The sequence below is a fragment of the Dermacentor albipictus genome, chromosome 4 (genome assembly GCF_038994185.2).
Source record: "Dermacentor albipictus isolate Rhodes 1998 colony chromosome 4, USDA_Dalb.pri_finalv2, whole genome shotgun sequence".
Classification (NCBI taxonomy): domain Eukaryota; kingdom Metazoa; phylum Arthropoda; class Arachnida; order Ixodida; family Ixodidae; genus Dermacentor; species Dermacentor albipictus.
The window spans coordinates 85637506-85662579 of NC_091824.1; the positions used below are offsets into that span (position 1 = coordinate 85637506).

A 25074-nucleotide genomic window follows, 5' to 3' on the forward strand; every position below is an offset into this window, starting at 1 on the left:
ATACTGTTTCCAAAATAAAAGTTTATTCCTCCTCCTTTCTGAAAGAATTCAGGTGTCACGCATCCCCAATTCACTTTATTTTAGTTTGACAGCCTGCGATACTCAGGCGCAACAGGCAGTGCAAGCATTTGTATTCTTTAAGGTAAGTTATTTTTACCCCAAACCTATTTTCTGTTTTTGTACTTCTTAATTGGCTCGGTAAGGCAGATAGGCCGATGTTGGTGTCTGAGTACACGTAAAGGCCGATTCGTGCTTTCGACTCGCATAAGTCGCGCGACCAAATGTGGTTGCAATGCGACAGGTTGCAAATGGTCCCTTTGGCCAAAAAGCCACGGTTCTGTGTCATTCGCTTGGCTGCTCGGTCGCCGGTGTGAATGGGCCCTAACACGAACCACGAAGTGTTGGCGAATACACATAGACTGGCTTCATTCTGTTGGGAAGTGGTAACATAGCCGACGTTCTGACTGGTTACTCATTTAGTGCACATAGGCGCAGCTTGGTTATGAAGGAGGCTGTAACGGAGGCACCTGTGTTTATTTTTACAACATTGTATTTCTGTTTCGTTCTTTTTGTCGGGAACGAAATTTGCTCACATACGCGTCTTACAGCCACTTATGCCTCATTTTTCATTGTTTTTGAACTTCGTTACTGCTTCGGTCGGACATGGTTGGCGACGCCATTATAGCTGGGATCGGCCACTAAGCGATCCGGGTGATAAAAAGGAATCGAACATAGCACGTTGGAAAATATGGGCCCAGATAACTTGTTCGCAGACGTTTCTGGTGATCGTGGTGATAACTAAAACAGAAGGCTCGCTGGCTTTTTTGCCGGATTCGCCACATGTAAAGCACATCTTTCTGACATTACACCGGTTGGCGGTATTGACAGCGCGACTGCAGCAACTATAGTGAGCAAGGTGGAATTTTCCGCTTATCGACAGTTTAGCGTGGTCTTAGAATCAGCGCTGACGGAATCGGTACCCGATTCTCGTGAATCGTCGACCTTCCGTGCTCGAGTGGTTTCGGCGAGTATTGCGAGGCTCCAGTTCCTCCGCAGGGTGTTTACCCGACACCAACACCGGGTACCATGACCACGACGAGGATGGAGATTTCACCTGCGCAGTCTGGCGACTCTGGCGAACCGGCGCGGCACCCATGGTCGAACGCGCAACGGTCACGTTTAGCCAAAGCGGAGGCTCTGTATACCTCGGCGCTACGGCTACGTGCCTGGGTACATCACGTGCAGCTGTCCGAGTAAGTTCCAACGAAAAAAAAAAAATCATGTCTAGAACAGATTATGCAAAATAGGACAAGCACTCAAAGTAGGCTGGAGCTCGTGCTTTCCTCCTATTTATAGGCCATAGTGCTTTCACTGAAGGTATTCATCTATACTGGCCTCGTAGCAAAGTTGTGTCGTTGAGCTTTTTTTTTTTTTATACGGGCACTTGTGCCGTACTGAACAAGAGCAACCGTCAGTGCGTCCCTCGGCGTAACCGCGCGAATGAGATCGCGCAACTTCTCGCGACTTCGTCGTCTTAATTCCACAGCTGGCTCCGACGCCGCCCATCGTGCTTGCGTTGCCACAGTACCCCTTCCACTGCGAAGGCGCTGACGGAACTGGCCGACCGCCAGTCGGTGGGGTCATTTTGGCGTCATGTTATCTGTCTCAGTATATCGCGAAATGAAATCACGCACGCAGCTGAGCTCAAATTTCGCATTGGAGAGTTACGCAATCGTACGGCACTTATTTTTTTGTTGTTGATACCAGCCGAAAGGAGCATCCTATGGCATTTATTGCACGGTCGACGGAGCCGGAGTTAGGAAGCGCGGCTAACGTACTCTACCTTGAAGAGCCTCCGGGCTTGCTCTGGGTACACTTTGGATTTCGCCTGCATATCCAATTTGCACAGTGGGTGACTTCAACATACTGATTTTTAAATGACACTTTTGAAGTTTTCTTTATGCCCTTTAATATAAAATTTCCGAATGCGAGGAAAATGTGCCTAAAGCTTGGCTGTCGAAGTGTTTGTTACTAACGGACACCGAAAGAAGTCTGCGTGATGTCGAAGTTGAGACTCTCTCGCGGTAGCAACTGCGCGAGTACTCGATGCGCGTTCGGCCGGTGTTGCCGTACAGGTCTGATAGTCCACGCTACAATGGTTGCTTGTGTCCCGTCAAATGCTCATATGTATGCTGCGGCCTAAAGCTCACGGCACGTAGCGAAACATTGTGCGCGGACACGCATGCAGATGCGGAGTCGGCCGCTGCAAACCCACGCGATCGCTGAATTGAGGCTTCATTTTTTATGCTGAATTTCGCTATACAGACAACCCACTATAAAAACACTTTTTAGATAGTTTGCTCTCAGCGACTGCTTACTTTTTACGCAAGAAGCCGGTTCGGGGGACTCCATCGCGGCGACCGCGCGCAGTAGACGTGCACTGTACGTATTCGGTAAAAAGATGGCGCCTGTAAGCCATTCTGTGCTTTCCGTTGGCCCAAGACTAATTTTTGACAATAAAGAACTTCTGTCGTTTCGAGAGTACTTACAGAAAAGTCCAGGAGGGCTCCCGCGTGGTCTTTTTATTGAGCGCTGACAACCAAACCTATGAGGAGCGCGCCGCGTTATCCCTCTTACTACGCTAGCGAGGCGCTTCCGACAGATGGCGACTCCGTAAGATCTCGGCCCCAAAAGTGGCTTTGGCGCTGCGCTGCTAAGTCCGAGGGCGAGGGAGGAAATCCAGGCTATAGCGGCTGCATTTCGAGGGAAGCGGGTACAAGGTCGATCCAAATAGGTCGCGAAACTTCGGGCGAAAAGCGGTTCAGTACAGATTGTCACCGACATCAGCATGGGGGGTTATGGGAGCAGCGATTGAAGCGCGACTATGTTTGGAGGGAACAAACATTCGGAAAGAAAAACGCGTCTTTTAATTCAAACGAGACACAGCTAGATTCATTCAACGAAAATAAAATTCCTAGTGAATTTTATATATTCGTGATGAGTTAAGAAAATACGTTTAATTTTATTATTATTAATAAATGCATTTCTTTTCAGCGCCCATCGCTACAGGGGGCGTTGACGCCACTATCGCTCGCAGTGCAATGCACGTCTTCAAATGGACAGAAAGGCGCACTCGTATCACCTGTTGAAATACGCCCCCTCACAATTTGTGCTTTCTTGCTTGTCGAAGTTTGTCTGAATTTGGTGACGCGGGTAGCTTCACTGCTTCTTAATCTGTTCAGTCAAAAGTAGTGAGTTACGACCGCCAGATAATTGTGTAGTTGTTTTCGTGCGACTGCGCTGGCCGACGGGCTTGGCATCCGACAATAGGATCAGCACTCTACACCTAAAGCTTTCGTCGGCCTCCAAAGAAAGTATGTTCCATATGTTCTGTGCAGGGATGCGATTTCGACAACCGTACGGCTGGCCTTTTCCTGCATCGCTTTCCACGTTGAAAGCTCGAAACGCCCATCAAGTCGAATGGCGGGGCATATGAATATATATCTCCAAAGGAACAACAACAAAACAAATTTCGCGCTTTCGAAAACAAAATGACGTCACTTCTGCTTTTAACGGACATGGCATCACGTTATTTTTTCTTCCGCCGGAAGTGTTCCCACCACATACAGATGGCGCTAAGCCCCATTAACCGGCAATGGACCGCCATGTTTTTAACGTATGGGCTCCTATGGAAGCTTCGCTACCAGGTATATTTACCTTGGCGGGTAGGCGAGAAGCACAAAATAATAAAAAGAAGCCCTTGTCCCGCGCATCGGGGGCGTGTTAAAGACCCCTCCCCCCCTCCCCTTCCCCAGGTCATCAAAAATTATCCAGAGAACCATCCACTACGGACAATCGTATCTTGGTTTTCAGCATGGAAATACCCCGAATTTAATTTTGATTTAACCTTTCCCATCATCCACCAATCAGGAATGGACATTCTAGGGGTGATAATGTGGGCGGAATGCTATGCAGGCTCGGAGCACTGACCAAACTGGAAACGGATAGAAATTGAAATACACTCTTTATATCATCTCGGCCGTGGGCTAGAAGTTTTACACAGATAACAATACTGGTATAGTCGTTTCTACCTGAAAAAATTTTTTTCGCGCTACTTGCAGCGTGGTCACTGTTTTTATTTTACCCGCCGCGGTAGTTCATTGGTTACGCCTGCTCCCTGAAGGTTGATGCGGACGGCGGTATCACGTATGTAAAAAAGAAAAGCAACGAACGTTTGTGTGGACGCGCAATGGGCGTATTTTCGTCAAGAAGAATCTGCGCAGCGTGTTCAAAGTACTTCCGTGGATGACTTGAAGTTATCTGAGCACATTGCAGTAACGCACTTGTGCCTGTTTCATACAGTCTCCGCTTTTCACTTCTAGTGGACGTTTCTGTCTTATATATAATAAAAACGAAAACATGGCGTCTTTCTTTGATTTTAATTCTCATTCAACAAGCTACAGAGGAGAACTCGATTGATTTTTGACGCTTTAGAATATGCTTTCGATGTCATGATTACCGAAACATGGCATCGCGCGAAAGGTGAAGTATGGACTCTGCCGCAACACGCAACATACTTTCAGCGTCGCGCTGATGAAATTAGAGGCGGCGTCCTAACAGCTGCAAATAAATCAATGAAATGTTTTAATATTGCGAATTTCACTGCTATTCAGGCCGACTGTGAAATATTATCGCTGAGAAGCGGTAAAAAATGTCTTCGCTGTTGAGTCAGAATATACAACATTCTGACTCATCCCTCACAAATCTTGCAAATCTTAATGTAGTAAGTTTACTCATAACACACGCTACTCATAACAACCGCTTGCGGCCATGCAATGTTATCATACATCTTGCCACGTTCATTAAATAGTTCAAAAATCAGCTGACTGGAAGGAGTGGGCAGCACCAGTCATCGCTCTCTGTCTTTGAGCGCAGCTCGACCGTTCCTGGGTTGAACATCGGCGTCCCTCGGCGTAACCGCACGAACGCGCTCGCGCGTTCGTCGTTGTTGTTTTAATTCCACAGCTGGCTCCGATGCCGCTCATCATGTTCCGATCATATTCATTCCTACCCGCTAATAGCAATCTCCGCTATTAATAACCCTGTGCAATTTTCTGTGACCTGACTGTCAGGCACTGCCACTCAAGTCCTCTGAGGCTTTGGTAGGCCTGCTATCTGTACTTTGCTTTCCTTTATGCACAATAAAGAGTGTATTGTATTGTATGTCGGCGTGCCCACGTTGCTTTTCCTCTGCGAAGGCGCTGGCGGCACTGACCCACTGCCAGTCGGTGCTGTGATTTCGGTCTCAAGTTATTACAGCGAAGCTGTTTATGCGGACCCTATGCCGTCGTTGTCAGACTTTACTAAAAAAGGGCCACGTGACCTAGCGGGAGAGAAAAAGAGCTCAGCAGGAGGACAGAGGCTGGAGTGGCCCCTTTCGCCAAGTGAGAATACTATCTTATTCGCGAATCTCATACGGTTGTCACACGGTGCACTTTCGGCAATCGAGCCACATCGGCATCGAATTTACCGATGACTGATTACAGCATGACGCGTGAGACACAAATGTTATGTTGGTGGTTTGCGACCAACGAACAGTGCGCAGCGATTGAAAAGTGACACTAAGAGCGCGTGGCTTTTAGCAGTTCTTGCTCCGGCAAGAAGTGCCGGCAGCTACGTCAATCGTCAAGCCAATCCAACCAATCCGCCAAACCTTGCTTTCATTACTGGCGACAAAAATAGGGGTGGAGAAATTTGCATGCAAAAAAAAGACAAGAGCGCGGCGAAACACAGAATGGTGAAACAAAATATTTACAGTATAGACTGCTTACGAAGTTTGACTTGCATGGTGTAACAGTCGGTATAACTCACACAGCTTCAATGTTCGACAATTTTTGCGGACTGGAAGGGGCGGTGATTTTTTTCCCTCAATATATCGGGAAATGAAAACACGTATACAGCTGTACTCAAATTTAGTATCAGGCAGTAACGTAATTGTCGGTCACTTCTTCTTTTGTTGTTGTTGATACCGGCCTAAAGCCCTATTCTTGGGACATACTCCATTCCATACATAGCAATCAACGCTGTGGAAGCTACGCAAGAAGTTCAGTCAAGAAAAGTTATCACTCCGCGCGTTCCGTTCATGCTTCGCTGCGCGCCAACAGCGTTCGCTCAAGCGAGAATGCACGTGCGGCTCCTCGCGATGGGTTGTAAATAAAAAAAAAGCAGAAAATAACAATAAAAATATCAGTGTCCTTCCACTTTGTGAAGAAGGATGAACAGCGAAGCTGCTTAGGTGGCCCCCTTTTCTGCCCCTCAGGGCGGTCCCTCCGTTAGCAACCAGCTTGTTGCATTTGTAGGCGATCCCACTGCAAGTGACCTGTCTCTCGAAGCTCCACCGACATTACTTATTGGGTAGCGTGGCGTTGTCGGCGAGCTGCAGGCATCCGGTAGACCATGGCGACCGAGTAAGGGCGAGACGACGTTTTGCTAGTGCGAAACTTGCACTGTTTTATTCCAAGGTAGTGAATGAAAGTCAAGAGAATGAAAATCAAGTATGAAGTATATGGTATACAATTCGGAGCCCCTTAAATAGGCTCTGCTACAATCGTGTGGGCGGGATCTTGCTTGCGGCGATGACACGTGACAGGCACAGAGAGAAGGCCCCTCCTCCTGCAATACCAGGCACGGGAAGGAGATGTCGATCCTCTTTTCGACGAATCTGGGGAGAGCGTCGGGTGAGTGACCTCTCCGGCGCTCGTAAGCTCCGGCGCAGGGGGTAGAGTGAGGGGACGAGGTAAGCACACCCGATGTCACGACCATGATGAAGTATGGCCCATGGCGTCCGGCCATACCTAACACCCCTTAGTTGCGAACTCCACCTCCGCCGCGGGTCGGACCGGCGTTGCGCTATCTTCGGGATCATCTCACGTACGTGGAGGACTTAACGCCTACTTCACCTCCGCCGCGGGTCGGGCAGGTATTGCACTATCTTCGGTATCGGCCGACGTATGGGGAGTGCTTAACAACTGCTTCACCTCCGCCGTGGGTCGGTCCGGCATTGCACTATCCTCGGGATCGGCTCACGTATGGGGAGTGCTTAACGCCTCCTCCACCTCCGCCGCAGGTCGGGCCGGTATTGCACTATCTTCGGGATCGATCCACGTATGGGGAGTGCTTAACGCCGGCTTCACCTCCGCCGAGGGTAGGCCCGGCATTGCACTATCTTCGGGATCGGCCCACGTATGGGGAGTGCTTAACGCCTGCTTCACCTGCGCCGAGGGTCGGCCCGGCATTGCACTATCTTCGGGATCGGGCCACGTATGGGGAGTGCCTAACGTGTGCTTCACCTCAGCCGCGCATCGGGCCGGTAGCAGTATCTTCGGGATTGGCCCACGTATGGGGAGTGAACCCCTGCTTCATCTCCGCCGCGGGACGGCCTGGCATTGCACAATCTTCGGGATGGGCCCACGTATGTGGAGTGCTTAAGAGATGCTTCACCTCCGCCGCGGGTCGGCCCGGTATTGCATTAGCTCTGGGATCGGCCCCCCTATGGGGAGTTTTTTGCTTACCACAACGACAGGAAAATTTTCTTGGACGGTTGAGGTATTCAACTTCGCTGTAAAACAAAAATGCAATAAAACAACGCATTAGTAGTCGCATACCACAGTGTGTTTGTTTCTAAGGATTGAAACTTGTTTAATTCAATACTGAGCCCACGTAAAAAAAAAAATCCGTAGTGCACAATTACCGTCAAAAAACATCAAACTGTATCCCAAAGATACTGCTGCTGGAGCTTACATACTCTATCTTGAAGAGCCTCCTGGCTTGCTCTGGGTAGTTTGCAGATTTCGCCTCCGTATTTAATTTGCACAATCGGCAACTGCAACATACGGATTTAAATATTATATTTTTGAAGCTTTCTTTCTATCCTTTAATATAATACACCCGAATGCAAGAGAAATATGCCTGAAACTGGGCTGTCACTACGGCGTGCCTAATGATCGTATCTTGGTTTTAGCGAGGAACTCCCCCGAATTTAATTTTAACTTAACCTTTCTCATCATCCACCGATGATGAACGTACAATCCAGGTGATCATGCAGGCGGAATGTTATGTAGGCGGAATGTTATGCAGGCTCGGAGCACTGACCAAACGGGAAACGGATAAAAGGAGTACAATCTTTTCATCTTCTCGGCTAGTGGGCTTGAAGCTTGATACACATAATAATATTTGTATTCTCGTTTTTACCTGAAAACATTTCTTCGCGCCAGTTGCAGCGTGGTCAGTGTTATTATTTTACCCGCCGCTGTAGCTCAGTGGTTATCGCATTGCCGTGCCGAGCGCGAAGTCGTGGATTCGAACCTGGCCGCGGCAGCCGCATTATAGGAGCGGCGCGGAATGCAAAAATGCTCGTTTGGCGTGCATTGAGTGCCAGTCCCCGAGCCTCGCGTGGTCAAAATTATTCCAGCGTCTCTTACTACGGCGCGCCTCATAATTGGGTCGTGGTTGTGGCACGTAGGAACGCCAGAGTATTAATAATTTTATTATATTTTGCTCCGCCAGATGCACTTGTGATACCGGTTTTCTTGTGTCGCTATAACCATGGTGACAGTTGGTAGCAAGAGTGTACTGGTCCGTGTTATCAAGCTGCGCGGTTGGCGGTAGGTGGGTGCTAGCATGTTCTATGTCGTGTTTTTTGCCATCCGCATATAAGTGGTGATTTCCCATCTTTCGCATTTCGTAATAGACACGTTTGCCGCCGAGACGCAGTTTTTTTTTATCGTGGGGCACAATTACCTTACACGCAGGGTCTATTTCCTTTCCCTGTCCGTCAATTGCGTGCGTGGGGTACGGTGCGTTTCAATTACTACTTTTCGAAAGCCAAAATTTAATTCTGGTGTTTTACGTTCCAAAATCTCGATTTTATTATGAGGCGTGCCGTATTGGGTGAGTCCGGAATAATTTTGACCACCTGGGCAGTGGCGTAGCCAGAAATTTTGTTCGGGGGGGGGGGGGGGCTACGCCACTGGCCCAATATATATATATATATATATATATATGTGTGTGTGTGTGTAGCTGCACGTTGCAGCTCAGCCTCCTCCTTCAGAGGAAGCTTTAGCTCGGGTGCTCCTATTTAAGTACATGTAGAAGGGGGATTCGTTTTTCCCTGCAACCACTTCACCAAATTTGAGGAGGTTTGTTGCATTTAAAAGAAAAGGTTTAATTCTAGTGACTACTTGCTTCGAAGTTTTTATTTAGGTGGTCAATTATTTATTAAAAATTGGTCAAAATTGAAAATTTTCAGAAAACGAAACTATCAAGTTTAAAACTCCGTGACTCAACAATTAAAAATGATATCACAATTCTGTGGATTGCATCTAATAGTACATCTACAGCGGACAAAATAGATATGTTACACATAAATCTCAAAAATATTTAGTGTTGTGGAAATACGGCTTTTGCAGAACCCTTGTACACAACGTAACCAATTCACGTAAGATACAAAGTGACACAGCAAACTTGTCCGCTTTGACTGTTATAATAAATGCCGTTTACAGAACTACAATATCTGTTCTTCATGCATAGCGATTAGTTTGTAAACGTCATGCTTTTATTTTTTGTAACTTTCGAATTTTCCAAAATATTTTAAACAAAATTCAGGCCCTAAATTGAAGTTCTGTTTCCAACAGACACTAGGATTTAACTTTCTCTCTCAAATGCAATGAATTTCAATAAAAGCCATCAGCAGGATTATCTCAGAAAAGCGCTTCTGCGTTTTACAAGTATTTGAATATATAAGCCGCGTCGGATTGGGCCCGAGCTAAAGCTTCCTCTTAAACAGTTTATCGAGGGATCAAATACATGAATAATAACTGCATTGTCATTGCCAAAGATGCTACAAACGAATTTTTGAAAGCTACGCACTGTAAATACAAGTAAAATATGTATTTTTTCATAAAATATTATACTCGTATTTGCCAAAAATTGTGCCCAACATAACTGACGTCGATGCTTCCATGTTTTTTGTCTATTTATTAAGTAAAGAAAATACCACACGAACTTTAGAACTATATCAGTTCGAAACCAGGAAAGCAGTACATGTCACTGATATGAAAAATTAAAAGGCAATGAACTGAACAAGTTGAGGACAAATATGTTAATGAAACTTTGTCATTCAAGAACCGTGCTTACATTCTTGTATATATGCAATGGCCAGTGAAAAATCTCAATGACGCTGTCGTTTGTTCCAATGTATTACGCAGGAGTAGCTGTCCCTTGTCGTGTATCGTGAGTAATTGCCCCGAAGTTATAGTCGCGACAGAGAGCACGTATAAAAAGCAGGAGTTCTGCAAGATATATGAGGGCAAGTCAAATGAATGAGCCAACAACGGGGTACTTTATTTAAAAGTAGTCTTCATGAGAATTTAGACATTTGTCCTATTGACTAACGAGTTGCGTGATTCCCGTCTTATAAAACTCCTTGGGTTGCTGCTTCTAAAAGTCTGTGTCTGGTTCCCTTGAGCAGTTTTTTCGGCTGCCCCAAAATGTAGAAGTCGCAAGGTGACAGGTCTGAGCTGTATGGCAGATGTTGCAGCGTTTCCCACTTGAACTTTGCCAGTTTTGTATTAACCACATAAGCGACGTGGGGACAGGCATTGTCGTGGATCAAGATGACCCCATTCGTCAATTTTCCACGTTGTTCGTTCTTGATTGCGACACGCTGCCATTCTGGCGTTTCACAATATCGGAAACAATTGATAGCCTCTCAAGATTTAGCAAATTCTGTCAGTAATGAACCCTGTCGATCGAAAAAAAAAGTCAACAACACCTTTCCAGCGGAAATGATGGCCTTTACGTTCTTTGGGCGTGGTAAATTCGAATGTTTCCATTGTAAGCTTTGCCGTCGTGTTTTCAGGCTCGTAGTAGTGGCACCAAGGTTCGTCCCCGATCACAGTTGCAAACACGAAGTCGTCATGCTCATTGTGATACCCGATCAGATGAGTCAAGGCAGAGCTGAACTTCTCCGTCTTCTCGCGATGGATAAAAATCTTGGGGATCCATTGCGCACCAAAGAGACGATAACCGAGAAGCTCATGAATTATGGCGTGAACCGAACCATGACTGATGTTCAGACGGTCTGCCAGTTCATCGATGCTTATCCTCCGTTCTTGTTTCAGCAGCTCATGAACCTTTGAAATTGTGTGGGGGGTGATTGCACGATGGTTTTGGCCCGGTCTTGGAATGTCTTTGCAACGTCCTTTGGACCGTTTGCTCCAACGCTTCACAGTGGTCAATGAAAGGCAGTGTTCAACGTACACGGCAGTCATATGGTGATAATTTCTGTTTTGGAAACACCTTCAGCTGTCAAAAACTTCGCCACACCGAGCTGTTCAACTTTTGAAGTGTCCATTATGTGACGCAACCACATTCAACCCAGTGTATGAGAGCATTAAAGAACATTTATCTTCACACCTGCGTGTCACTTTTGTAAATGAGACATGCCGCTCTCCTACGCGCATGCCTCGCAGATAATGAACCGAACCATTATTGCGCGGTTAGGGTAGGCTCACTTTCATTTGACTCGCCCTCGTACATTAGAAATGCAAAGATACAATGGGATATGCAAATGCGAAAATACGGCTTGATAAAGGACAAAAAAGTGTCACTGGTAACAAAGTTCACTGCATGTATACACAAAACCTCGCAACAAGATATTTAAGTATACGTATAAGTCTCCAATGAGTCTATGTATATAAGAAGAAGTAACTGTATATAATGCGTCAAACAAGGCAAATAAACATGTTGCACAATCATAGATTCACAGAATCCTAGATTCCGCCCCCATTCCATCCACTCCCCCCGATGTATTGCGCGCGACGGAAGGCGGCGCGCTTGCTCCCCGCTTTTCTCCTTTGCGCACACAAGACAGCCACCATCGTCGGCTCACCCATTCCACCTCCCCTCCTACGCTTTCACTCGCACTTACAGCATGCAACGCGTGGTCACGATGTTATCACCCTTGGACTTTATACGAAACATGAGGGCGATGGCAGGAATGCGCCTGGAGTGTCCATATAATTGCTTTCGCAATAATATAATAAACGTATCCGGCAACTGAAGCGTCCCATCGCCCATTACTTTCCGCAAAAGAAGTATCAAAATCGAACTTTCACCATGCGACAATTCGCTGCGCCGCAACAATGTATTTTTTTTCTGTGAGGCGGAGGCACCGAAATGAAAAAAAAAAAACGCATAGGAAAGTATGTTGGCCAGAATCTAATGCCGACTTCGGGCACCTAATGGGGCTACGGAAGGAATACCGAAGAAAACATGAGACGCTTGGTCCACTGAGAACCATACGCATACTGCTCAGTATCCTACAGCGGCGAAACAAGACTTTCCGGAAAGGTTCCGCTCAAGGAATGCGGTGCAATCCTTCGAGTCCCTACAGTGATGGCAGCGAGCGACCATTTTTTTTCTCGTCTGCTAGCCAGAAAGCGTCCAAAACTCTGTCCGGTGAAAATCCACTCGGCCAGAGCAAACCGAACGCGCACCGAAGTGCACCGCACGGTGGTCGGGGCCATACGAGCAAAACGTATGCGCTCTGGCTGGCTCTGGCAGCCCGCGGGTAGGGTAGCGAGAACAAAAAAAAAGTTGAAGAGACTCAATGTGTCCTCGCGAATAAAAGTCAAAGTAGAAAAAATAAATAAAAACGTAGTTACTTTGGCTGGCTTTAGTGTCTTGACATGGATGTCCTGGCGTAGGTTAAAAAAAAATGTTGATATTTTTTTATGTGACATGACGGCACAAATGAACCACCCCAACGCTTCGTCTCATTGGACCTCGCTGCCTGCTTTGTCAACTCGTCTGCTAGTGTGTTGATTTGGCTTGCCTCGTTGTATGTTAATTCCGATGTAAGACTTTAGAAAAGTCAATGGACCTTTGACGTCAAATGTTTATAACAACATTAAACCCACAAAGTTCCGCAATTGAAAATATAAAGCACAACATTGGAAATGTCAATGCACCTTTCACATCAAGAGCTTATGAGATTTATACCCATAAAGTTTCGCAATTGATATCCATGCGCTCCATAGATTCCGTCGCCTCAGTGAGATGCCGCGGCGAGCCCGCTCACCATCAAAGCGCCCTTGAAACTTTCTGCTCGGATGGGACTGCTTGGCGTTATGTGACTCCCGGTGTATGGGCGTTGCCACGAAATCCAGCCCGAGTTTGCAATCTTCGCGGTTAAATGTCTTTTCGAGCGTCAAAAAGACATTCTAGACAAAATACAGCATGATTTCCGGCGCCGGGGGTCGCTTTGGTCGGCGGTGCATGGACAGCACGAAAAAATTTCGGGGGGGGGGGGCTGAAGCCCCATAAGCCCCCCCCCCCCCCCTGGCTACGCCCCTGCACCTGGGGGATATTTTGCGCGCGCTCAATGGACGGGACAGAAGACAGAAACAAATTATGTAAATTTCAGCAAATTTGTTTCTTTGTGTCGTTCATGTCCGCAACACGCGGCGTAATCTGTACTAAAGGCGCACCAAAAGGCCCAAATTACAACGTTATTGGAATTTAAGACTTGAAGGGATATGCACATTTCTGCGTCATCCAGAAATACGTCTAACTACAGAATCTGCGTAACAGTACCTATTTGAGAAGAATAAAGGAATGCAACCTTAATACAGAGGCATTTGAAGGCGAAATGTGCTCTGCAACATCATCTACCGACGTTATACGTTGTAGCATTTTATTTGAAATCCTTGAATTATAGCTTGACCGTGATCTTTCCTTAGAAGCTGGCTTTGCCACACCATGCGTAGTATTAAGGCGAAACACTCGGTCAGGGCCAAAGTAGCGCTAACTTTATATTGCTCTACATTTAATCTCTTCATTTTCTTTTGAATTCTCAAGCTCGATGAATGTATGCCGTAGCACAAGATGGGCGGAAAGAAATTGGGAACCAATCTATTCTTAGTTGGCGGAGTACGACGTCCTGTAATTGCATTTCCCGACACATTTTTCTCCCGTGCATGGACTGTGCTCTCTTGATTGCATTCAGTTCCGGGTCCTGCTTCAGCGAAAAAAAAAATAAAAAGAAAGGCAAGTAGATGTATCGACTGCATTACTGCGTTGCTCTAAGGACGTTTCAAGATTATTATTTTTTGCTTTCCTCTTTATTTTGCTAACGGATGGTGCATTAAGTCCGTTGATTAAGCGTTTCGCAGCAGTGCCGGCACTTTGCTGTCGACTTCTTTCTTGGGGTATTTTCAATATAAACCTGATTTTTCAGGTGCATTTTTTGAAAGAGTCAGTTTAAATGTATAAGAAATAGAATTGTGTGCTATACAAAATATTTTTCTGCAAATATTGAATGGTAATTAACCTTGTGTTCTTGTAATTAGTTTTTAACTAATTACATTATGGCCCATATTGCAATTTACAAATTCTAGCCGTGGAGTTGGCAAGGCGGATCCACTCGGAACGAATTTTCAAGGTGACACCAGTTCCGAGATATAAATTCCCGAACTTTGGGGAGAAATGCATTGGCGTTCCAGTTAATTTGTCAAAAAAACGTCGTTTCATGCACTGAAGCACAGAAGTATTAGAACGCCAATGCATTTCTCCTCAAAGTTCGGGAATTTATATCTCAAAACTGTTGTCGTCCTGAGAATTCGTTCCAAGTGGATCCGCCTTGCGAAGTCCACGGCTAGAATTTGTAAATTGCAATATGGGTCATAAGGTGATTAGCTAGGCAGTTAATTAGTGAATTCTCGTTAATGAGTCGATTTTGCATTTCAATTTTTTGTGCAAGTAGTGTCCGCCGCTTCGAGCAGACGAGCTCATAAGCTAGAATTGAGCTATCTGCCACAGGCAATCTTTAAAAAATATTGAAAGTGTTCGCTGAAACGCCCTGTATATATAATCACAGTGTGCGATAACTTACATTGACACAACTACGCACTTCGGCATTTCCGCGACTGACACCAGGGGGCGTCAAAATAATTAGGGGAATTACCCCATAACAGTTATTGTAGTGTAAAAAAAAAAACAGAACATGCACATTGTGAGATGGCAGACATCGAGTTCACGCTTTGTTGTTATTCCCCTTCTATCTTTTATATACAGAAACGAAGGAATGAGTCTAGCGGATCGAGTCTGTAGTGATTCTAGTGAAGTTATCAGATAGACTTGGTCAGGGCTCCAGATGGGGGATGCTAATTCTCGTTTTGTTCGTACCAAGGACCTGTATGCAAGAAGTTTGGTTGTGCATGGTGGTGCATTTGATGGTGCATGGCGCAAGTGCCGTTTTAAGAGGCCAAGGATTCTTTTAGCTCATGGCAAGTTGTTTGTGACATACTCATGCCAGGTTAAGTAAAGTATTCGCAGAAGGTTACGCCCATGTATATGTAACAACTGGTTAACTCTACTGCTGCACCAGAGATAAAGTACACGAAAAAAATGTTCTTTAAAAGTGAAATCCGGTCTAATAAATCTTGCTCTTCGTCGTCGAATCGCTAATATGTGCTTGTACTATAAGCTTTTTTTGGGATGTTCACTTCGTATTCTGTCTTACATCAGCCTTCCGGCACGCATACCAGTAAAAGTCACGTAAAGGCAGCTCAGTCCTTTTACGTGCCAGTCTGTGAGGGTGAAAGATCGGGGTGGGGCCGTCGTGTTTGGTATTTCTGTGCATATGACGAAGTGATCGCTGCCCAGGTTCTCTTGCGTGTTTGTCCATGTGTAGTTTGCTACATTTCGGAGTAACGTGAGGTCCGGCGTAGCTAGTATCGCGTCGCGTCGACGTGCCCAATCTGGTGGGGAAACTGTGGTCCGTCACCAGGATGAGGGAGAGGTAGTATATTGCGTGCTAGAGGTTGTTGCCGCTAGGCTTGATTGTGGGGAAACCCCATGACGGGTGGGGGCGTTGAAGTCACGTGCGATAATGAGCGGTGAGTTTCGTGCCAATGATACGTCTTTAGCAAGGATCGCATGGAACGATTGTTTGTTATGCGCGGGGGAGCTGTAGACGTTTAGTACAAAAACGCTTTGTTTTAAGAGTCGGTTAGGTACTACCTCGATTAGGATCGTCTCGATGCGACTGTTTTTCGGTAGGACGTCATGAACGATGTGCGCGAATTTTCTATTAACGAGCGTGGCGATGCCTCTCCTGGCGTCCCCTCCTCTTTGGCAGACGGGGCTGTACCTTGCGAGCGTGAGGGTTTCGCATAGGGTTTCTTGTAATAGTATTGCTTGCTGCTTTTTGGTTTGAATTTGTATGTACTGTTGCAGGAGGATTTGCGTTTCGCATAGCTAGCACAATTCCACTGCCGAATTTCTAAGGTATCCCATGTCGGTGTTAGCCATGGTGGTCTTGCGGGGGATTTATTGGTGACAAAGGGTGCGTCGTCGTGTCCATCTGTTGTGGCTGAGTAGGTTTGTTTTTAATTTTTATGGCGACTTTGTTTTCAACCCCCTCTACACGATTAGCTAGGGTACGAATACTTTCTAGTTTCTCTCGCATGAGGCGCAGAATTTCGCCTAGGGTGTCTTGCGCTGCATGACTCTCTTCTTCCGTCTCTGGGAGCGGAAGGGGTTTGCGTTTGGCTGTGCTTACTTTTGCGTTTGTCTCTTGGGGTTGTGCTTGTTTGGGAGCTTTAAGGTTTTGAATCGGCTGTTTCGCGTCATTAAGCTGCTCTGTAAGCACTTGTATAGTGGCTCGGAGACCCGCTAGGTCCTGTCGTAGGGCTGTGACTATCTCGCTCTCATGCTCGGGCAGTGAAGACCGCGTTACCCGTCTGGTTGCTACTGCTGGTGTTTCCTTCGTACTCAATAGGCCCACATCAGTTCGGTTGGATGGGTGGACGGATGTTATGAGCGTCCCCTTTGGAACGGGGCGGTGGGTTGCGCCACCAAGCTCTAGCTATTATATTGCCTAATGTCCTACTTAGGTTAAACAATAAAAAAAGAACACTATGGACTACCACACCCAAATTTTCTGATCCCCTATTGCGAACTGTGCTTTGCCGGATGTAGGGCGGATATAGGAACTGTGTTTGTGCGGTGTGGCCATCGGATGTAGGGCGCCCCCTGGAGCGGGAGCGGATGTTGCGGAGGGCGCTGCGGAGCTCGGGTGTCAGCGTGACCGAGCGACTCCTTGTGGTCGCTACGGAAATTCCCGAGGTGGCGCTCCAGTCGCTGTGCCTGGCGCCGCTGGGTCTTCGGGAGCGGCTGCGGCGGCGTCTCTGTCGCACGATGTAAGGGACTTGAAACTTGCGTTTGCAGTCCTTGTTGGTGGTTGGATGTGGTCCGCCGCACAGGGTTCAGTGAGCAGTACACTGGTGATCTTCTGGTGGCTTTTTGAGGCCATACTTCCGGCACCACGTGGTGTTGCGGATGTTGCGGATGGCAGACATCCGCGCGGTGACCGATGTTGCCACAGTTGTAGCAAACTTCCGTGTGTCTGCGATAGAGCGTGCATCGAACAATGCTTGCTCCGAAATAGATGTAACTTGGTACTTGCATTTCTTAGGGATTGTCGCGGCTGTGGTGTTCTTTATTCTCTTCACCTCCAAGGCATTGGGGTTGCGTTTCGTGACGATCAGTTCTCGGAGTAGGGAGTCGTTGAGCTCGAGGTCAATGCCTCGGCCTACGCCTTTGCAGGTATTATCGGGTGGGGCCGGGTATACCGCGACCCGATACATAGTGTTTTTCATGCGAACCTGTTGCTCCGTGGCGTATGCTCTTGCGTTACGTTTGCTGGGGGTACAGATGATGAAGATATTCTGAGTTACGTTGGGACAGATGGAGTCTTCCGTGAGGTCTTGAGGAGCCAGGGCTGCCACCATTGCAAGGGCTTGCTCAGCCTGCACTGGTGTGGATTTGGCCACGTTGAGACCGTCTCGGGGTTTCACGATGATACGGAACGTGTCCCTCGGTAGCTGAGGGAGTCTCGAGATAGCGACGAGGCGCTGGTATGTGCTGTTCGGTCCGGCGGTGCGATCGCCGTCCCTTCGTCTGCCTCGTGTACTTGACGAACTTGCTTCTTGGGGTTTACTGGCCTAGCCCTTACTTGGTTTGCGGTTATGTCCCGCGATCCAGCCCGGGTCAGTCGCGTCTTCTGGCGATATCGTGTCACCGGTGACGATTTCCAAGGTGGTAATGAGCGCAGGCACGTACCCAGGGGGGGGGGGGGTTACGTGCCTATCACATCCATGTCATCAATCAGGTTATCGCGAAATCTGTAGAGTACAATAAGCCTATCTATGTGGCTTATATAGATTACGATAAGGCATTTGATTCAGCAGAGATACCAGTAATCATAAAGGCACTACGTAATCAAGGAGTACAGAACGCTTACGTAAAAAGCTTGGAAAATATTGCTACATGCGTGTGGTATTTGTTTGTTTTAACGAGACACGTAGGCGCCATCACTCCAGAAAAGAGGAGGAAGAACGAACTGGGCTCGTGCTGTGAATCTAACCGGTCAGCGCTGCAACCACTGTTGTAAATATATTCTGTAAGTAGTTTCTCGTCTTACTGACTCGTCCTTCGCGTAAGAATATCTGCAGAGGTTCTACAGCTACCTTAATTTTACACAAGAAAAGCACGGAGATACCTATAGAGAAAGGGGTCAGACAGGGAGACACAATTTCTCCAAAGCTATTCACTGCGTGCTTAGAAGGATTCAGGCTATTAAACTGGAAAGGCTTAGGAGTAAAGATCGACGGCAGATATCTCAGCAACCTTCGGTTTGCCGATGACATTGTTCTATTCAACAACAATGCAGACGAGTTACAACGAATGATTGGAGACCTTAACAGAGAGAGTGTAGGAGTGGGGTTGAATATTAATATGCAGAAGATGAAGATAATTATAAATAGCCGGGCAAAGAAACAAGAGATCAGGATCGCCAGTCGGCCTCTAGAGACTGTGAAGGAGTACGTTTACCTAGGTAAATTAATCACAGGGAACCCTGATCATGAGAAGGAAATTCACAGAAGAATAAAAATAGGTTGGATCGCATACGGCAGACATTGCCAGCTCCTGACTGGAAGCTTACCATTATTATTGAAAAGTAAGGTGTGCAATCAGTGCATTTTGCCAGTGCTGGCATATGGGGCAGAGACTTGAGAGCAAGTTAAGGACCGCGCAAAGAGCGATCGAACGAAGATTGCTAGGCATACCGTTAAGAGAGAGAAAGAGAGCGGTTTGGATCAGAGAGCGAACGGGTATAGACGATATTCTAATTGACATCAAGAGGAAAAAATGTAGCTGGGCAGGTCATGTAATGCGCTGGTTAGATAACCAAAATCTTTTCAGTAGGTTAGATAACCGTTGGACCATCAGGGTTACAGAATGGGTACCAAGAGAAGGGAAACGCAATCGAGGATGACAAAACGCTAGGTGGAGCGATGAAATTAGGAAATTCGTGGGCGCTAGTTGGAATCGGTTGGCGCAGGACAGGGGTGATTGGAGATCGCAGGGAGAGGCCTTCGTCGTGCAGTGGACATAAAACATGATGATGATGATGATGATGGAGGTGGTGCCCCCCCCCCCTTGAAAAAAATCCTGGGTACGTGCCTGAATGAGCGACTTGCGGTGTTAGCCCTAGGCCTACCCGCCTTTGCACGCCGAGGTTGAAAATTCGAATGCTGAAATGTTGAGAAAGAGTCCGCCCACCGAAATAAATCCCGTATCGACGGAATCCGTGTAACTTGCTGGTTTCGCTGGTACGCAATTCACTTTGATTTGGGATGAATAACCTCGTGAAATCATCGGTGATAACGGGAGCCGATGTTTGCGCGTCCGCACTAGTCGGCGCCTCACTACCAATCCCCCAAGCGGGCACAAGGAAACTTATTAAACACACGCAGGCTTTGGCAGAAAAAAAAATACATGGAGATAACATAGTATATAAATACTCGCTACAAGAAGGCAACTAACACAAACGTTTGTTATTGTAGCGTTCATAATTTTTGGACTCGACAAAAAAAAAAAGAAAAAGGAGGCAAAGACAAACATTTCGGCTCCTTTTCGGAAGCGTTGTTTACAGAAAGCCAGGACTAAAACCGTGAAGGCTTTGCTGTGGACATTGACTTCATGGAGTCCCTCCATCTCGTGACTCTCCGTGCGGTTCGCTCACTTTGCACTGTTTATTTTACTTGCCTGTCCTGATCTCTGTTTCGTTTACATCGCTTTCTTTTTTTTTCTTTTTTAGCACTGACAATTATAGTTATTCCGTCACGACACGATGCCTGTACCTGCAAATTTGAAAACGCGGACATGCAACATACTCAGACTAGGAGCAATGATCGTGGCAGTACAAATATAGCTGCGTCAGTGGGGAAAAGGCACGCGTTATGGTAAGAAGTATATAGAACCACGCAACAAAGCAGCTGTAATAGCTAAGGCACGATATCGCGGCCTCGGGGAAACCGTGATGGATTCGCCGTTGCAACGAGTGGTCAGGAAAATCGTAGCGGCGGTGCAGTGAACAAAGGCCTACTATATATATGTATGGACAACTTCACTGTCGATGCAGCTGGGAATGGCACTTTGTAGCTTGGGGTAGAGGTGAATTCCGGGTAGCACAGAGGCGACAAACAGCATCAGCAACAACAAAATAATGCTCGGAGCTAATAGCTCCGTTGACATAACCTGCGCTGCGGGCACTATACGCTCTCGGTGCAAACGCGAAATTGGCAAATCGCGCGGCGCACGCAACCTTGAGGGTGCCGATCTCACTACCTAGAGACAGAAGGAGCACCGTCAGTGTTCGTACTTTGAAGTGTACTGTCCGCTGCGTTGAGACCAGTGTAGGCAGATCCGTGTCGTAAGCGCACATCTTCGGCGGCACCAACTGAACTCGCATCGAGTATTTGTGCGATTTCTGTCACAAGAGTCTCAACCGCGGCATCACGGACTTCTTTCGGTGTCCGTTAGTAACAAACAGTTTTACAGCCCAGTTTCAGGCATATTTGCCTCGGATTCAGAGATTTTATATTAAAGGACATGAAGGCAGCTTCCAAAGTGAAATTACTAAATCAGTGTGTTGCAGTTGCACATTCCGCAAATTAGATATGCAGGAGAAATCTGAAGACTAACAAGAGCAAGACTCGGGGCTCAAGATAGAGTATGTTAGCCGCGCCCAAGCAATTGCGGCTCCATGAAGCATTTCAAATATGTCTGTGATTAAGTTTAGTTGGATCACAAAAAAGTGGTGGATCTCTCCTAATCGAGAGTCGATGTAAGCATGAAATGGCTACCGGCAAAGCAAATTGGTCCATGGAGATGATACTAGCCACAATCTTAAAATATGTGCAGCACATGTTCGCAACGGTACTGCACACCACGCCCTACTGTGTGGTGGTCCATATGGACGCAATGATTTCTTGTCACTTACAGAACTTCATTGCAACATTGCAAGTCTGGTCTCGGTGTAACAGCCATCCGCGGTGTGCCGCACGCAACCGGCTTGGACACAGTCGGCGCTTCAGACGCGGCGCGGCCCTCACGGACCGCTGTCGTTGCAAAAAAGCACAGGTAAGTCGGCGTCAGAATATGACAATGAAGAGTACAGTGCCATATATCTGCCTTTTGAACGCCGCTATTAGAAATGATAAATAAAAGTCCAGCGCACTAGAAGTTAGAACTTGAATGATATTGTGAACAAACATTTAGAAGAACTCGGAAGCAGTATTTTTTTGTAACTTGTTTTGGAAGTAACTAACGTGTGTAATGCGGTCTTAACTGCTTACCCGGATGATCTCGTTTTGTACTCGCAACTTGCCCGGGTGTTCTCTTTTCAGTGCCCGGATAACGGCTGTGGCTTTTTGGCTGAAGGTCACTTGAAGGTCGCCGACAACGGGAACTAAAAGCTTTTAATGCTTAAAACAAAGAGCCTGCACAAAGGCCTAATTGATTTTGATTCGCACTTGTTACGCGGAGTGGGCACATATCACTTACTAAATTCTTTTACTTAGAGAGAAGGGTTTTCCCGCCGCCTCACTCCAAGCTAAGCAAATCGCAGGCGGCCACACTCAGACTCCTGCAAACGAACTCCTACCCAAATTCGGCGTCCCTTAACAGCACATATCCCGAGATTTATCCGCATTGTTCTAGCGTGACCTGTGACGAGGTTGCTAGTTTGCCTCATATGCTTTGGGAGTGCAGGTCACTGGGCCCGAATTTCACCAAGGAAGAGTTAGACGCGCTCCTATGAAGTCCCGTCTTTGAGGACCAAATCCTGGCCATCCAGCACGCCCGCGATCGGGCCGGCAGACTAGATCTGTCAGTCCCATCGTGGGGTTAGCCGGGTGCGCGTTTTATCGCGTTTTGCTGGACCCATTAAAATGTTTACTCACTCACTCACTCACTCACTCACTCACTCACTCACTCACTCACTCACTCACTCACTCACTCACTCACTCACTCACTCACTCACTCACTCACTCACTCACTCACTCACTCACTCACTCACTCACTCACTCACTCACTCACTCACTCACTCACTCACTCACTCACTCACTCACTCACTCACTCACTCACTCACTCACTCACTCACTCACTCACTCACTCACTCACTCACTCACTCACTCACTCACTCACTCACTCACTCACTCACTCACTCACTCACTCACTCACTCACTCACTCACTCACTCACTCACTCACTCACTCACTCACTCACTCACTCACTCACTCACTCACTCACTCACTCACTCACTCACTCACTCACTCACTCACTCACTCACTCACTCACTCACTCACTCACTCACTCACTCACTCACTCACTCACTCACTCACTCACTCACTCACTCACTCACTCACTCACTCACTCACTCACTCACTCACTCACTCACTCACTCACTCACTCACTCACTCACTCACTCACTCACTCACTCACTCACTCACTCACTCACTCACTCACTCACTCACTCACTCACTCACTCACTCACTCACTCACTCACTCACTCACTCACTCACTCACTCACTCACTCACTCACTCACTCACTCACTCACTCACTCACTCACTCACTCACTCACTCACTCACTCACTCACTCACTCACTCACATATCACGTGTCTGGAAAACGTGCTTTATGTGAAACATTCTTCTTTAGTGTGGCTAGATCATGGTAAAAAAAATTATTAATTTTAAAAGCGGAATTGTGTATGGGGCTGAGTGGACGGTCGTAAAAGTAATTTATTTTATTAACCTTGAATTGTTTGAACTGTCCGTCAGTATGAGAGAAGAAAGGAGCGTTTGCCGTAATCCTCAAAATTTGTTTTGCAATAATAAAAGCCTCATTACATTTTATTTAATCACTGCTCTCCATACCAGGTGCATGTAATTAGGATGGGGTATGTCTTTTCCTAGACGCTAGAGCTATACTACTATGTCCGCACAACCTTGAGCGATCGGAAAGCGCGTTTTCCCCTCTTGGCCGGCGAAGAAGGGAGGCTTCGTTCCGGTCGCGAAGCTCCCCACATCTCAGTAAAGTGCCTGGTGGTGGTCTCGGGCAGACGATGCCCTCTCGGTGAGCGCATATTTCCCCCCCCCCTCATCTTTTAAGAGGTTCAATACTTACAAGCATTTGTCTCGCAAACCATATTTATTTCAAGGGAACTTTCCATGTCTCAATAATTTCTCTCGTCGTATTTGGGTGCTGATTGCCGTGTTATAGTTTTTTAACGAAGCTTTCCCCTCAAGTCTAAATATTTTAAGGCAGTTTGTCGTGTGCGTATCATGGCCATGCATGCTTATATCGCCTTCCGTTTCTCTACCACGGTTGCGCTTTAAAACCACGGCGCTGCAATTTTACTTCAGAGACTTTCCTTTCCTTCCTTCTTCTCCGCCCTTAAACTGGCTCTTTTAACTACTACACGCAGAGACAAAGCAACAGCGCGCGCATTAGATCCCATAGATGAGATGAATATTTACAATTATTATTAGGGTTATAATTATATTCGAATGCTGATTGCTGTGCTATCGTTTGTTAACGAAGCTTTCCCTCAAGTCTAACTATTTTAAGGCAGTTTTTCGTGTGCGTATCATAGCCACGCACGCTTATATCACCTTCCGTTTCTCTACCACGGGTGCGCTTTAAAACCACGGCGCTGCAATTTTGCTTTCCTTTCCTTCATTCTTCTCCGCCCTTAAACTAGCTCTCTTCACTAATACACGCAGAGACAAAGCAACAACGCGCGCATTAGATCCCATAGATGAGATGAATATTTACAATTATTATTAGGGTTATAATTATATTCGAATGCTGATTGCTGTGCTATTGTTTGTTAACGAAGCTTTCCCTCAAGTCTAACTATTTTAAGGCAGTTTTTCGTGTGCGTATCATAGCCACGCACGCTTATATCACCTTCCGTTTCTCTACCACGGGTGTGCTTTAAAACCACGGTGCTGCAATTTTGCTTTCCTTTCCTTCATTCTTCTCCCCCCTTAAACTGGCTCTCTTCACTACTACACGCAGAGACAAAGCAACAACGCGCGCATTAGATCCTATAGATGAGATGAATATTTACAATTATTATTAGGGTTTTAATTATATTCGAGTGCTGATTGCTGTGCTATCGTGTGCGTATCATAGCCACGCACGCTTATATCGCCTTCCGTTTCTCTACCACGGGTGCGCTTTAAAACCACGGCGCTGCAATTTTGCTTTCCTTTCCTTCATTCTTCTCCGCCCTTAATCTAGCTCTCTTCACTAATACACGCAGAGACAAAGCAACAACGCGCGCATGCGATCCCATAGATGAGATGAATACATATATGTATAGAAAATTTTCAGTCATAGCTCTCGTAGTATAGCCTTCTGGGCCGTTTCCTTTCTTCTTTTTTTGTTCTTTCGAAAGTAGTCCTATTAGGGTTATTATAATTACAGGAAGGTATTTCGCCGTCGTCAGCAGCAGTCCTTGAGACAGCTATTCTGGCGGCTAGCTTCCCACGCTATGCGTGCCGCCCTCGCACCTGTTTAAGCTTTTCCTAGACGCTAGAGCTATACTGCTATGTCCGCGCAACCTTGAGAGATCGGAAAGCGCGTTTTCCCCTCT

The 25074-nt window shown here is 46.7% G+C and overlaps 1 protein-coding gene across 2 annotated transcripts in view; it reads left to right on the top strand.

The window, feature by feature from the left end:
• Positions 1-884: 884 nt before the first annotated feature.
• Positions 885-25074, top strand: part of LOC135901193 (uncharacterized) — a 53346-nt gene continuing 29156 nt past the window's right edge. Inside the window, exons 1-3 of one of the 2 annotated variants that reach the window (XM_070538090.1) lie at positions 885-1253; positions 21415-21552; positions 21819-21911. In XM_070538090.1, the coding sequence (XP_070394191.1) occupies positions 1087-1253; positions 21415-21552; positions 21819-21861 (348 nt within the window). In that variant the 5' untranslated portion in view covers positions 885-1086 and the 3' untranslated portion in view covers positions 21862-21911. Of the gene's footprint in view, positions 1254-21414; positions 21553-21818; positions 21912-25074 lie in introns of those variants that run through there. The other variant, XR_010564039.1, reaches the window with a different exon arrangement.